The 14,869-nt window shown below is 46.2% G+C and overlaps 1 protein-coding gene across 3 annotated transcripts in view; it reads left to right on the forward strand.

Annotated features, from left to right (window-relative positions):
• SCRIB (scribble planar cell polarity protein) overlaps positions 1-14,869 on the forward strand; it is a 113,970-nt gene that overhangs the window by 37,442 nt on the left and 61,659 nt on the right. For all 3 annotated transcript variants that reach the window (XM_075704909.1, XM_075704908.1, XM_075704910.1), the window contains exons 17-20: positions 9,983-10,072; positions 10,666-10,743; positions 12,854-13,168; positions 13,640-13,720. In XM_075704909.1, coding sequence (XP_075561024.1) covers positions 9,983-10,072; positions 10,666-10,743; positions 12,854-13,168; positions 13,640-13,720 — 564 coding nt within the window. The remainder of the gene's footprint in view (positions 1-9,982; positions 10,073-10,665; positions 10,744-12,853; positions 13,169-13,639; positions 13,721-14,869) is intronic.

The following is a 14,869-nucleotide window of genomic DNA, read 5'->3' on the forward strand; positions in this document are numbered from 1 at the left end:
CAGTCTCCTTTGTGCAGATCTGTTTCCTCACTGTAAAGAGCAACGTGGTAGTGCAGCTCCCAAGGACAAGCATACTAGAGATCCACCAGATGGGCGGTGGTAGCTGAAGTCACCCCAGGGCAGACCAGCTTTGGGAAGCAGTTGATTGTCCTACAGCTCTGGGGGAGTGCTCAGCTCAGTGGGTGGCTGCTGACCTCTCCAGTCAGTGATTCTCCGTCATTGTAGTGGAATCATGCTGGCTACCTACCAGGACTGCAGCTCACGTGGAAGATTCAGTTTCCAGAAACATCAGTGAAAGCAAATTGTGGCACTCAGGCTGAGAGCAGCGTACATGAGAGCTGAACTCAGGCACTGTGCAGTTGGGACACCTCACTCGTGCTGAGAGGGCTGCCCTTGCCATCTTTCCTAGCACGTCAGCTGTGTAAAGCCTGTGCCTCCCAGTGAACAGGTGGAGGACAACAGGAGAAATATTCAGGGCCTTAAAGACTGCTTAGCATGTGAGCAGAGAACTAGCTTGGGAAGTGACTGATCCCAGAAAGCATCTACCTCCTGTTTCCAGGGGTGATTTCATATCCTTGAGAAAAGCCTGTTGTAGCTAAACCAGTGGGCTGATGAAACTGAGCAAGACCATTGCAGTGGAGAGCCTGGTGCCCCTTGAGCAGCACAGTTTAAGTTCATAATGCTGCTATCGCATTCCTTGCATAATTTTATACAGCTTTTAGAGAGAAGGAACTACGGATTGTGTGTTCTTTAAGCCTAGACCATAATCCTGAGCTGAAGACTAAGCTTGCCGGAGTAGAGCTGGAGATACCTGCCTAACTTCTGTCAGCACCCCAGCATCAGGGTGTAGGAGCTATGTATGCAGCTGGTACTTCAGAGCTCCTTTAGCTGTTAGTGCCAATGGGGCTCTACTACAGTGAAAGAAATAATTTTGTTAAAGCATGTGATATCTGATACTGGATATCTGGATTCCATTGCTGACTCTGTTCCCAGTGTTTTGTCTCAGTCTCCATCTGCACTGCAGAAATGGCTGTATCTGGGTTGTAGGGAGGCTTTTGGAAGATAAAAGAAGCATATCAAGCTGCTATTTGAAGGTACGAGGTTGCACCTGAGGTCTGTTTCTTTTCAGATAATTTTTGAAGAAATAGTCCAGAAAGAGCTGCTGTGCAAATTGAAGATAGTAGTGGAAAGAGGGTCCCAAATTCTGTTTGACAGATGCTTCTTTGTGTGCAGTAATGGCTGAGGTCATCCTTCTGTGTTTGCCCAGGCTTAACACATCTTCCGTAGAGCACCTGAAAATACAGGAGTCATGAAGGGCTCTGCACTGGCAAAACTTGTGCTGACTGAAGCACTTTATAAGTTTTTGCTTCTCCTGTGATGCTTTCTTCCAGCTGCACAAGGCTACCTAGAAAGGATATGCTGCTAATTTCCCTCCCTAGGAAAAAGCTAGGCTGATCTTAGATGTTCAAAGTGCCTTGACTTCCTTGCCAGAGGGTGGAAAAGATCCTGTCAGCTGCTTCTGCTCGGCTGTCATATCCTGTTGCTCTGGAGTCAGAATAAAGTCAAGTCTTCTCCTTAAAAGGAGTCTTGTCCTGTGGAAATAGCTCCGAAACACTACCGTTTGTGTTTGAGCACGGGTCTCGTGCTTGGCACCACAGTACTGTTCGCCAGAGGCAGCCTGTGACAGCGCAGCTTGGTCCTGAAGCATCCAGCGTTAGGGGGTCACCTTCGGAGAGGTTGGCCCACTCGGTGCATCGCATCGGGATGCCTGGCTCTCGTGAGCAGTCCTCTTCGTCTCGGTGATGCTGCTGCAATGCTGCCTTTGCACTGGGACCTCTGCGCCTTGGTCTGGTTTTATTGTTCAGTGGGTGAGACCATGTACTCATCAGGACGTTGTCAGGCTTAGAATTCTTATGTAGCAAATTCGATTTTCCCGCAGTGTGACCTGTAAATTTTAAACCCTGAAAAGATTAATAAACCTCTCTTATATACTACAAGAAAGATCATGTCATCTGTATTTGCTCAGCTGGCTTGACTAGAATATACTTTTTGACAGAAGAGAGTCCTCTCAAAGTTACAAAAAGATACAACACTCTGCTTTCTCTCATGTAATTTTTTAAATTACTAAAGTTCCCATTGAGCAAGGAAAAATATGCCATATTTTCCATTTGAATTTGTCTGGCTTTTAATTTATTGCCATAGGAATGTTTTTATGACCTTTTCCTACTGGGCTGAAGGGCCTTTAGTATTCTTCCTTACGCTGTGACCCTCCAACAGTTTGGAGGTAGGGATTATAATCTCTTCTTGTAGATGTACGACTTCGCATTCAGGCCTATTAAGGCACAGTTTGAACATGATTCACCTACCAAGTGACAGAGATTACTTGTGTGATAGCTGCTTGTTCATCATAATACATCACACTGTGTCAACTGCAAATTTTGTCTGATCTGGAGCTTTCTTAAGGACCAAATAGCAAACTGTGGAATGATTTCTCGCAAAAAATGCAGAACTATCTGCAGAGTTTCCTTTTCCTGCTCTGAGTGTGACACAATCATCTGGTTTGCTTTCTCAAATAGAAAGAAGAGAAAGCAAGAGGAGTGTTTTTAACAGAGAGAAAAGATACTGTGTTTAAACAAAACACTCTACTGCAAATCTGATTTTCGCTTTTGAAATAGGAAAATGCAATGTATATAACAGATATGGGTCTAGCTGCTTAGGATGAGGATTATACAAAAAATTTGGGCATTAAAATAATCCCTGTAGAAATTAATGGGGCTTAAGCATTTGCATGCCTTTAAAAACTGGTCCCTATTTGCAAGCTCAGTAGTATTTTCTGACTGTGTCTTTCTGTGAAGTAAGGTAACTCCTAGAATAGTTTCAAGACCTTGCGATGGAAGACAATCACCAGCTTGGATCCGGGAACTGAAAGGAGGCAAGATTGGGATAGGATGCCATTTATGGAAGATACGCTTTAGCCAAAAAAGTGCTGTGCTCAATTCAGGAGCAACAAGCTAAATTTACAGTGAAGGTAACACAGATTATTTGGAAGAAATCCTGAAGTCAAGTCTCCTACACCCACTAGCAACCAGATACTATACTCTGTTTCATAAGTCAGTCAAACTTTTAATTAAATATAGATTGTTTCCTCCTGTTACTCAATGTGTGTGCACACTCTCAGGTTCCTCCTACTGGGAGAAACCAAAAACTTCTCCAGATTTCTACTTCTTGAATGACTAGAAAACTTACTTGCAAGCTGAACTTGCATTTGTTGATTCATTGTTTTCATTATATTTTATCTTGAAAAATCCCTTTCCCGCTGTCTGGCCCTTTGTCTGCTTGTCCTTGGTATATTTTTATGGACATCAGTCACAACTCCTTCTAGGCTTCATTTTGCAAGATTAAAGAAACCAAGTTCTTCTAGTGTTCTCTTGTAAGATAGATTTCCATTCCCTGTCTTTCTCGCTGCCTTTTCATTCACCTGTTCTATTTGAATTCAGGTTTGTTGACTGCGGATAACATGGCAGAGTTTATTCAGACTTCAGTTCACAAAATCCCATAGCTTTTCTTCCACTTCAAATGTGGTAGTTTCTGTTCATGGATGGGAATTCTCTTTAGCTACCTAGTTTTTGTTCCTGCATTCAACATCAAGGCCCTCAGTGAGTTTTGTCCTCCAGACTGTTGGTGTACTTAAAGATCTCTCTGCTTCTATGTTTTAAAATGAACGATGCCAGGTTTAGTGCAAGAATTTTCCATTTATCTCGCTGTCGCCTTGGACAAATGCTCTCCTACTGTGCTGTCTGCCCTTAGCAGCACAAAGTTGAAACAAATTTTAGAAGAGTTGTAAATTCTCCAGTCCTTTCAGTCTTTTAATTGTGTATTAAATGATGGGCTAAAATGGACCTTTAGAACAATAAGGAGTTGCTGGGCTGAGAGGAGTTTCTAAGTGAAATTTTGTAGTCAGAATGATGCAAAGTGAATGACTATACCAATGATTTTACCACACAAAAAGAATCAATTAGAATAGGAATAAAAATTCTTTACTGCTGAAGAGAGGAAGAAATACAATGTGTTTCAGTGACACTCATTCCAGCTGAATCCGCAGGACTTCCATGTCTAGGTTTTTGTCCTGTTTCCAGTTTTGGGAATGGTTGAATGCTCAGTAGCTTTGTCCAATACTCATTTTGTTGTCGTTTATCTAAGAAGTTGAATGTTTTAATTTCCAGAGGGGCTCTGTCCTGTTGCATCCCATGGTTTAGCCAGCCCAGTTCCTTTCAGGATCCCCTCTTTTGCTGTTGGCGTTTCCATGCCGGTGGCAAACCTGGGTGCCCATCATGATGAGGAGGAAGTACTAGCTGCTTAAATCCTTATTTCTGGAATTCATTAATGAAAGAACTAATCATAGAATCATAAACCAGCCCAGGTGGGAAGGGACCTGGAAAGGTGTGACCTTTTGTGGGAAAAGGAGCCTAGATGAGATTATCTAGCACCCTGACCATTCGCATCTTGAAAACCTCCACTGATGGGGACTCTACCATGTCCCTGGGGAGTTTGCTCCAGTGAACGATTATTCTCACTGTAAACATTTTTTCTTATATCAAAATGAAATTGTATCTCTATATAGACACACATATACAGATACAAATATTCATATATATAAATACGTGATTCATATCTATCTGATAGCTATGTATTCATATCTATATATATTCATACCAAGGTTAATCATATCTGTATGAACCTAGTGTTTTAGTTATGGTTCAAAAGTCATCGTATTTAATATTTTAAAAAATACATCCTTTCTTCATCCTCACTTAATGAAGTGTTGCTCACTGTCTTGGAATCCCTTTGGGGAAGGGGATCTGCCGGAGTACGCCAGAGCGTTGCAGGTCACCTGTCCTGTCTGCTCTTAATGCTGCTGTCAGTCACTGGGGCTTGCAAACTTCTCTTATTTGGCGCTCTCTCTAGTTAGCACTAAACTGGGTGGAGAGGTGTTTATTAAGAAGGCAGTAAAGTGCTTGACTCCTCTGATCGGTACCCTACCATCTCTGCCTTGCAAGTGTCCATTCCCTTGGTAACTGAAAAACCGCCTGAACAGAAGAAGAAATAACATCAGAGCCAGAAAATCTTCAGCTCACACCCAGCAGGCTGCTCTTCTGCCAGGGCAGGATTTTTCCTTCATGTTCCTTTTTCCATTGCTTGTTTTTAATTTAGTTCTCAACAGCTCATGCAGTAATCTCCCACCTTCCATTTGGTCACTGATATTTTCAGCCTATCCCCTTGTCCTCAGGAGTTATTGCTTGCTGAAGCCAGACAGATTTAGCTCTTCTAATCTTTCCTGGTGAGTCAGTGCCTCTGGCTCCTGAACTCCTATGTATCTCTTACATTTATGTGCTATGGAAGTACCCTCTCTTTTGTTGAGGTGTTCCTGGAAAAAGGACGCACAGAGTCAAATTTGATGTCTGTGTAAAGACGTCTCTAATGGTGGGTGTGAAGGGCTTTCTTCAGGGATTAGGAAGCACAGACCTTAGCGAGACACGGTGATCCTTTCACTGGTACTTTCCCAGGTCCTTGCAATCTGTAGTTTAGGATTTCTGGACTGTTCGTACTGTTGTACTAGACACAGTGGAGCTGCCGTCTATGGAATTGTCTGATCTCTCCAATCCCTTTTATCCATTTTAGTTCCACAGTATTTAGTGGTAAGAAATTTTGTAATTTACTTGTGCTTTACATTAAAAAGCATTTTTTAAGCCTGCTGCTGAAATTTCATTGGGTATCCCTAATTCCTTTGTTGTTACAAACAGGGAGTAATCATTTCCTATGAAGTTATTAATGGCATGAAAAGATAAAAAGATGTCTATCCCTTCCCCTCCCCTAGGAGCCTAGGAGGCTCCTAGCCTCCCCTCATATGGGACTATTAACATTTTTACTGTCAGTGATTTGGAATAAGATCAGGCCCGATGCAGTCCTCGGCAGAACCCTACTTGTTCTTCACGAATGACTAGTGCTTGGCCTCTGCTAGTTCTTAGCTTGTATAATATACACCTAAAACCAGCATCATACGACATCAGTAAGAATGTCTTGTGATAACAAGTTTCATGCTTTACAAAAGTCTGCTTATTAAATCTTTACTATTACTTTATCAGCCAAGTTTGAGTCTTGTCAAAGAATGAAATAGAGGCGTGTTTGTTTCTTGAGAGATGTAATTTTCATAAAATTCAGCTGTTTGGCATGAGTGCTATTTCTGCGTGCCTGGTAAGAGGCATGCATGTTCTTCAGTTGCTTTTCTGGAATTGGTGCTAGGATGATGAGCTGATAGTTACAGGCATCCTCCTGTGTAATCTCTTAGTCTAACAGCACAATGTAAATGCTATTTCAGGTATCAAGATTCCAGAATTTTAGAAATGCTCTATAAGCATATTAGAGATCTCAGTCAGTTGTTAGGACCCTTGGGTACAAGTTATCCAGTCCTTTTGACTTTTAAAATGGTTGTTCCTTATTGATGATATTAAATGGATTCCTCAGCTGCTGTTGGAGTGAAGTGTGATCCATCACCTTCATGTGACGCGTGTACATCATGCTTCCGTCCAAATACGAATCAGAAGTATTTATTGCCTGTTTGCATTTTCTGTGTCATTGTTGACAATCCAGTCTCATTTGAAGTTTCAAGTGATGTAAATGCAGGGATTAGACACTTACATGCTTCCAGATGTATAGCACGTTATAAAAAGATGCCTGTGCATGCAGAAACTTGCTGCCTTCTGGAAGTAAAGCCCTTAAACCCCCACTCCCTTGGGTATTTCTGGAGGAACAGCTTGGTCTTTCAGCAGGTTCTGAAGTACAACAGCTCCATGCTTTGGCAGTTGAATCCTGTGAATGTCTAGTTTGCTGCCTCTGTGTCTGCTGTGCCCCTGCCAAGACCAAGTTGCAGAAATCCTCAGCTAGCAGTTGGAAGGCACCGCATTGAATACTGTTTCAAGTCTGTTGGGTAATACTCAGATATCCCTGGCTGCTGCTGAAAAGTAAGCCTGTCCATGTGTGCAATGTTTCTAGTTTCTCCAGAATGGTATGCATTTACTTACTGCAAGTTGGAAAATCTCACGGGATCAAGTGAATCTGTTAAAAGATAGCTATATTAAAAATGTATGAAAAACAGGTTGAGATGGAATCAGTCCTTGTTTGAGTGTGTTCCCTGGAGACGTACAGGCAGAAACACAGGTGGACTGAGGGGGATAGAGGAGAGGGGAGGGAGGTATAACTGCTCCCTCAGCTTGTGCTTTGGTGCCGTCGATGATAAATGGGTTTCCCCCTAGTCTCCAGTGGGAGTTCAGGGAGATGAGAACTCTAGGCTGAAGTGGCAACTTTTTTCAGTTTTCCCACTTTTCTCCTTCCGCAGTAGCTCTTTTCTATGGAGGGCGTGGATGCTTGTCTGTCTGGGAGGAACTAGGAAGAAACTCTGGATATGTTGCCCACGTAAAGAAGGCTTGCCCTTTCTGCAAAGGAAGGAGCCAGAACCAGTCGAGCAGCGTGTTCCTAGGTGGGGAGGATCACGGATCAGTTGTTACCTCCGAGATGAGCTATTGCTGGGCGGCAGGTGGATCCCTGGTTCTAGGGGAAAAAACGCAAGAAGAGAAAAATACCCGGAAAAGTCACTGGCAAGAGTGATTGCAGGGGTGGAAGCTGTGCTGTCCCTGCTGTTAGGGCAGCTGTTTGCTGTGTTTCCAGAGCATCAGTCTAGCCATCATGGAAGTCAGGGCAGCTCTGAAGGAGCCTTAGGACAGATGTGCTTTTGGGAAGAAGTAACTTACTGGTTTAGGGCAAAAAGCAGTGGCTGGGCTGTAAGGTGAAATCTTGAATATAAAAGTGAAAGGCCATTGTAGCCTACTGGATCCAGTTCCTCCTTTCTCAAGTTCATATTCATGTCAATTATTCTTTTCATAGACTTCAAACAAACATTCACCAGTTCAGTTTCTTACCACACTGGTTTTATGGGAGAACTAATTTGCTTTGGGAGTTTGAAATCTTCTTTCCAGCCTAAATATGTTTGTCCAATTCAAGCCCATTTGCTGTTGTTCTAGCAGTGTCTTTCAGTTTGATTAGGTCTGGTTCCTCCTTAGTGTTTTGCTTTCTCAGTGTATGTTGACAGACATAAGGTTCTTAACCCTCAGTCCATTTGACTTTTCTGGCACATTTCCCCATACAGTCTGGTTTCTATGAATTTGTGAAATCCATGGGGTTTGTTTATCTTTCAGTTAGTTTATGCAATCAACTTACTGTGCAACTGAAAGTGACTTTCCATAACCAGTGATGTTCTATATTCCTCGTTCATTGTCAAAAATAGCAATCCTGTCCTGTTGATTCAGGCACTGAGCAAAACCAGCAGCTATCTTACTTGGAAATACCTGGATCCTGTTATTAAAATACTCTCTAGTCCTTGTCTGGAGACCTAGTTTTCCACCGTCTTTAGTAAATTTTGTGTTGAATATAGACGTAAGTCTTTAGAGCATTACTAAAATCCAGTGAGCCTGGAAGAAAAAAGGTGGTATTTGTAGTCAGATCCTAGTGGACTTCTTCACGCAAGAAGCGTTAGTCTAATCTATAACTGTTTTTAAAGTGTGCTATCTCATGACTACCACATTTCTCTGCCTCACCTGAATAATCCTTGTTTTCAATACTTGGATTTTACTCAGTCTCTAGGTCTTGCACGGGAGACAATGTACTTATGGTCTGTCTAGAACCAGGGATTTCCTTGTGAAGATCCCAGCAGCTTTCTGCTACACTCTTGACTGGGCACCAAAGGAAGTTGCAGGGAACCTCATTTTAGTTCTGTTCTGTAACCATTTTAGTGGTGTGGTTTTGGTTTTGTTTTAAACTTAGCAGAATGTGAAGCCCCACAGACTGTTGCTTCTGTCATGGTAGAAAGTGAAGAAGGATTTGAGGGGAGGGGTTAAGGAAAGCAAGTCTCCTGCTCCTTTTGCTGCCCACACTGTGGCCGACCTAGGCCAAGCGGACCTGATGTTGAAGCTAGACACCTCTGCAGCAGCCGCTCTCTGTTCTGGACTTTGTTTCCAGAGAAGTGACATCTGGAGGACAGCAAATTTGGTTCTCTCCAGGAGTCTGTGCACATTTCTGTCACTTACCAGCTCCTTGGTCCTTGGCCCTGACAGATCCCTGAGAGAGTCCTATCTATCCCATTCCTTTCCCTGTATCCTACCACATGCTCCCTGTCTTCCTTCTCATGACTGGGGCAACATGAACAGTTTATGCTGGTGTCCTGAATATAAGCAATTTCAGTTCGAGTTTGACCCAAAGTTTTGCTATTGGAAGTGGGCATAATTTGGCATATAGAGCTGGGAGATAGGAAGGAGAAGAGACTTCTAGATTGCACAGCTGCAGTCCTGAGCCTGCCTGTGCAGAGGGGAGAAGAGGAAGGAGCCAGCTGGACAAAGCAGATGGCTTTTCTGGAATCACACATTGATTTCCATCAACTGAGCAAAGCCAAGTATCTGTTCAGGGTATTCTGGAAGAGGTGCCATTCTTGTTACTGCATGCTATGTTGAGGTGACCCTTAATCTCCCAGTAGTTGTATGGCATTAGACCCCAAAGGGAGCCATGTGGTAGAGCTGGGCTGTGATGTGAACACTAGCCGGGCTGTGATGTGAACACTATCCCTCTTTCTTTATCCAGTCCCATCCCACTGCTGCTCAGTTTACTTTGTGGTGGACATCTCGTTCTGATGTGTTCATTACAGGCAAACTGACTCTCGGTCTTGAGAGACGGTTCAGGACTCACCTGTGAAAAAGGATTTGTTTGTTTAAATGTATTGTGACTTTGGTGCCTTTGAGGCATGGATACCACAGATGCATGCAGATAAAGTTTATGCTCTTGTGCTTATTCTTTAAGTAGTCATCCCTTGCTCTTCAAGATGTTTTGGGCATTCTCCCGGTCTGCACTGACCTGTAACTTGTGTCCATTCTGCTTCCAGTTGACACTGACTATCGTGCGGCAGACGGGGGGGCTGGGCATCAGCATCGCAGGGGGCAAGGGCTCCACCCCCTATAAGGGTGATGATGAGGTAAGACTCTGGACTGTATAATTACTGAAGCACCCACTCTCAGGGACTAGTTCTCTGTAGCTGGAGGTTGGATGTCCATATGTATCAGCTTTGTGGCTGGGCTGGGCTTTCAGAGCAAGGTGGGAGCAGCCCTGGACCCACCCCGGAGCAGGAAGCCGGCAGGGCTGAGCAGGCTCTTGCCTCGGTAGCACAACTTGTTGTACCTCCTGCTACTGGCTGCAGAGAGCAGCAACGAGGACAGCTGCTTCTTTCCCATCTGTGTCCTGATCTACAGGACTCACAAGGCAAAGAGTCTTCCACACGTATGGTGGCACCAGCTGCATCATGTTCTTGTCCCACTGGAAAAGGATTAAAGTGTCATTGTCTTTTCCCCTTTGTCACCTGGGGGGTAGCCCTGCAATGGGATTTCTTTCCCCTTTCTTCCAACTCCTGAATGGGGTGATGTGGCTGTCCTGTCCCCACATCCAGGGTACGGGATTGGCAGGGGATTTCCCCTTTCCCTTAAGTTGAATGGGGTGGAGTGGTCTCTCTACACTTCAGAGGCTTGAGGCTTGAGAGGCTCCACCTCTTCTAACAAGTAGTTTTGTTTCCAGGGCATCTTTATTTCCCGCGTGTCGGAAGAGGGTCCTGCAGCTCGTGCAGGCATTCGTGTTGGGGACAAGCTTCTGGAGGTAAGAACCTAGCTGCTGTGAAGTGAATGCTTCTAATGACTTGAGAGTGGAGGGAGAAGTATGGTTTGGTATTTATTTGTATTGTCCTAGTTTGTAGGCCAAATTAAGCATCAAGAGCTGTTCAAGAGCAAAACAAAATTCTCCTGGCTCAAAGAGTTAGTTGTTTAATTAACATTACTCTTAATCTTTTGCTGCTTTATAAGGACAGAAATTGCTCCTCCGTTCGCTTTCCCCCAACTCTGAAGTGTTGTGTAACCTAGGTGGGAAGACATACTCAGCAGTGTGTGCCCATGTCCCCAGCAGGCTGACCAGCCAGCTTCTACAGATCTGCTTTCCTGTGTGGGCCAAAAGCGGACCTTGTAAGATAACTGCTTAACCAGGGAGCCAGCCATATGCTGCACTTGCCTGTCTTCAAATGATTTAAAAATGTGATTAGTCATACGGGATTGAGATGCACTTGAGGAAGGATTAATTGCATTATGGAGGGAATAGATGTCACTACAGTGCTGGACAAAGATCAGAGGAATAAGTGGTCTGTGTTTGGGCCACTGGCCTGTGTTTGTGCAGTCTGGTGTGATGTCTCTAGGTATCTCATGCACTTGCACTCTCTGCAGCCTACGTATCAGCAGTGGAGGCCTGGGCATTTGCCTGAGTAGATGTTCCAGTCTTTCTCACCACTTACTTGGCATTGACCATGGTAGAAGTCAAAGTGCTATATGGTTCTGTAATTAGAAGTTTTTATATTGCTTCATGAGAAAAACCTGGTTCTGGAGTTTCAGGAGTTACCTTGTTCACTTCTGCAGTTATCATAAGATTGTTTTGATAATTCCACGAAGTTTAAGTCCAAAAAGGAATATATACTTGATCTAGCCTGGTCTCTCGTATGTTTTAGGGCCTTAAGTGTCACTGAGCGTCCTTGTGCTGCATGCATCATACTGCATTTTGCTGCAGAATTACTTCTAAAAGGGAGTCAGCTCTTGAAGATTTCAAGAGATGAACGATTGTTCCCTTTCCTAACAGTTAAATTCATGGTACCCTCCTATTTCATATCAAGTAGATCCCTCTTCAGTTACAACTTTGGGAAAAGACTATGGGGTTTTTTTATTTCTGATTTACTTCCCATGATGCCCATTCATCTGTGCCTCCTGCAAAAGTGGATGTACCCTCACAACACAACTCGGAAAGTTGTCACGTTCCTTCTAAAAGGCTGTGTTATGTCCACAAGTAAGACATGGCCGAGGCACGTCAGACTTGGGTTCCGTTCTCGTTGGCTATGAATTGAGGAATACTTTACCCCCTAGAGCAGAGCTACAGAGCGTTGCTCAGTAATGAAGGCCATGGTGGAAAGAAACCCTAAATACTGTGAAGTGGAGGAAATAGATTTGAACATCTAGTTTTCAGGCTGAGTGCCAGACAATCTTTCCTGTAAGTGTGTGTTAATATGAAATGAGGTAGCTGCTATGAAAAGATTCTTCAGCTTCATGGGCCCCCACTTTGCGTTTCCTCAGTCTTCTGATGCGGCAGGCCTTTTTTTCTGAAATCAGGAAAGCAAGAGTGGGGGGAATCAGGTTGTTTCCCTGAGAGCTGGAGATCCTGGTGTCCTCCCTGCAAGTGCTTTACTAGTTTTGCATGGAGAGGAAGGAAATGGGTGTTTTGAGGTATGAGAAGGTCGATGTCCTTCTTGAAGGTGAACAAGAAGTTGTGTTGACCTGAGTTGTACTGAGATGTGTTAGGGGAGGTAGTTCTGGGGGAGTGGTCGTCTGTCTGGGAGTTTGTTGCCTGCAGGGATGATACACGTGATAGGGAAGTTGGAGCTCCCTGGGGGGGGAGAATTCCTCTGAAAGGGCCCTCGCCGTGCTTGGCAGGGCTGCCCTGGCCTGGGCCAGGCAGCATGTGTTGTGGGAGCCTCCCGTGCTGTGCGAGCGTAGGGAAGGTCCCTTGCGGGCAGCCGGTGAGGCCTCGGTACCCTGTGGGAACAAGGTGTCGATCCAGCTCTGCAGGGGATGAGCTGTGCTTCTGCTGGGCAGCAGCTGCCAAGGCTGGAGCCGTCTGTGCAGCTGCTGGAGGAGCTCCCCACAGAGGTAAGGGTTGTGCCTGGCTCTGCCCCCAGGTGAATGGCGTGTCCCTGCACTGTGCCGAGCATCATGTGGCAGTGGAAGCTCTGCGTGGATCGGGAAGCTCCGTCTCCATGACAGTTCTGCGGGAGCGGATGGTGGAGCCGGAGAACGCCATCACTGTCACGCCGCTGCGCCCTGAGGATGACTACAGCCCTCGTGAGAGGCGAGGTGGTCTACGCTTCCCAGAGCGACCCGAGGGGGCACCTCCCACAGAGAGATATTCCACCTGCCTTATGCGCAATGAGAAGGGCCTGGGCTTCAGCATTGCTGGTGGCAAAGGTTCCACACCCTACCGGGCCGGTGACACGGTCAGTAATGATTCCCTGGGAAGGAAGGTGCTTGATCCCTGAGTCTCGCCGCTACTTGTGGGAGCAGCACGGGGTCTTCCTCACCCACGGGCACGCAGCAGTGCAGCACGGCCCTGGGCTGGTGGGCCAGGCGGGCTCTGAGAGCCAGAATCTGCTCTTAAGTCGGGGAAGGAGAGAAGTTCAGAAGGAGGTGGGGCTGGGGCTCACAATCCCTGCCAGTGACATTTAATCTTGCTGCTGTCCTCTTGACATATATTCTGGGCTCTCGGCCACATGAAGGCTTTGCAGGTGGCTCTAGGAGCAGAAGAGGGTTTGTGTGGAGTGAGGAACAAATGGGAAGTGCCAGGGCAGGGGAGGGGTCTGTGAAGGGGAAAGGGCTGAGACCTGCCTGGTGTCCAGGAACGATTCTGGAAAGCCAAGCCGTGGTGAGGGGAATCATAGGCTGCTCTGACCCTTCTGACTGTGTTTCAGGGGATCTTTATCTCACGGATTGCAGAGGGTGGTGCAGCCCATCGGGACGGGATCCTGCACGTAGGAGATCGGGTCATCTCGGTGAGTGTGGGTGTGCGGGGAAGGGGACTCAGCTCCCTGCCTTCATACAGGGGCTGTTTTTCTGTCATTGAAGCTGGATTTTGGGGGTCCCTTTTTCAGCTCCTGAGCCTTCTGGGAGAGCATTTAATCTTGGTAGTTCTACCCCTGCCTGTGGCTGGTGGTGGGTGCAGTTAATGCTTCCCCTTCTCCCAAGTGCTGCGTGTGAGCGCTTCCCCACAGGAACAGCATGCGGCAGCCCGGGCTGTGCTGGAGAGAGATGATACGGCAGCGCTGCCCTAGCGTGGTGTCCCTCCAGAGCCTTGTAGGACAGCCTCGGAGGGCTCTGCCGCAGCACGGCGCGTGGAGGGCAGCCCTTTGGGGCACAGCTGACCAGCTCCCTGCAGAGAGCCTGGTGGCAGGGGTCAGCGTAGGTTGAAGCGGAGGGAGGCTGCTTGAGGGTGCTGTGGACCTGGGCAGGGCATACTGCAGTGCTTCCCCCTGCTTCCATTTGAAACTCTGGCCCCAGTTTCCCTTCCTGTTTGTGCCAGTGGTATGGATCTCACTGCTGCCTCTAACCTCGAGTCTCTCTGCCTAATGTGTCACTTGCTCCCCCTCCTGCGGGGAGAATCTGCTGAGTCTCCTGACCCTCTTCCCAAGCTCGCATGCCGCCTCCGAGTGAAAGCTCCTGCATCCTGGTGCTGGTGGTGGGTTTCTGATCCAGCTGTTGTGGTAAGAGCACGTGTTACCACAGAGCTGGCGTGAGTAAACACTGATACAGCCTTGTCAGTGCTGGCTTCTGTCTGCTCTATCCCTAGGCTGGGGGCTGTGCTGTATTTGCTCTGGCACAAAATTTTAGTGACGCTGTGGCCCAGGTCTGACGTTCGTAGCTTGGCAGGAGACTTGAACTGGTACAGCGTCTCCCCCTCCTTGCTAGTGCTCCCCCCTCCTCCCAAAATCAAGCCCCGATTGTTGTGAGATAGGCTAAATTATTTTGGTTTTGCTCTTCTTTTGATGCTCCACTGGTACGGAGGCATGACTGAGAGGCGTAATTGCAGGCACACAACCTATCGTGTGGTGTTGATTTGCTCTACCTGTGGCGAGAAGGAAACACAGGATCTCAGAATAGAGTCGAAAGTCAAACCTGTCTCCACCCCCCATTAGCAGCTCTAT

Source organism: Pelecanus crispus, chromosome 2 (genome assembly GCF_030463565.1).
Source record: "Pelecanus crispus isolate bPelCri1 chromosome 2, bPelCri1.pri, whole genome shotgun sequence".
In the NCBI taxonomy this organism is placed as follows: Eukaryota; Metazoa; Chordata; class Aves; order Pelecaniformes; family Pelecanidae; genus Pelecanus; species Pelecanus crispus.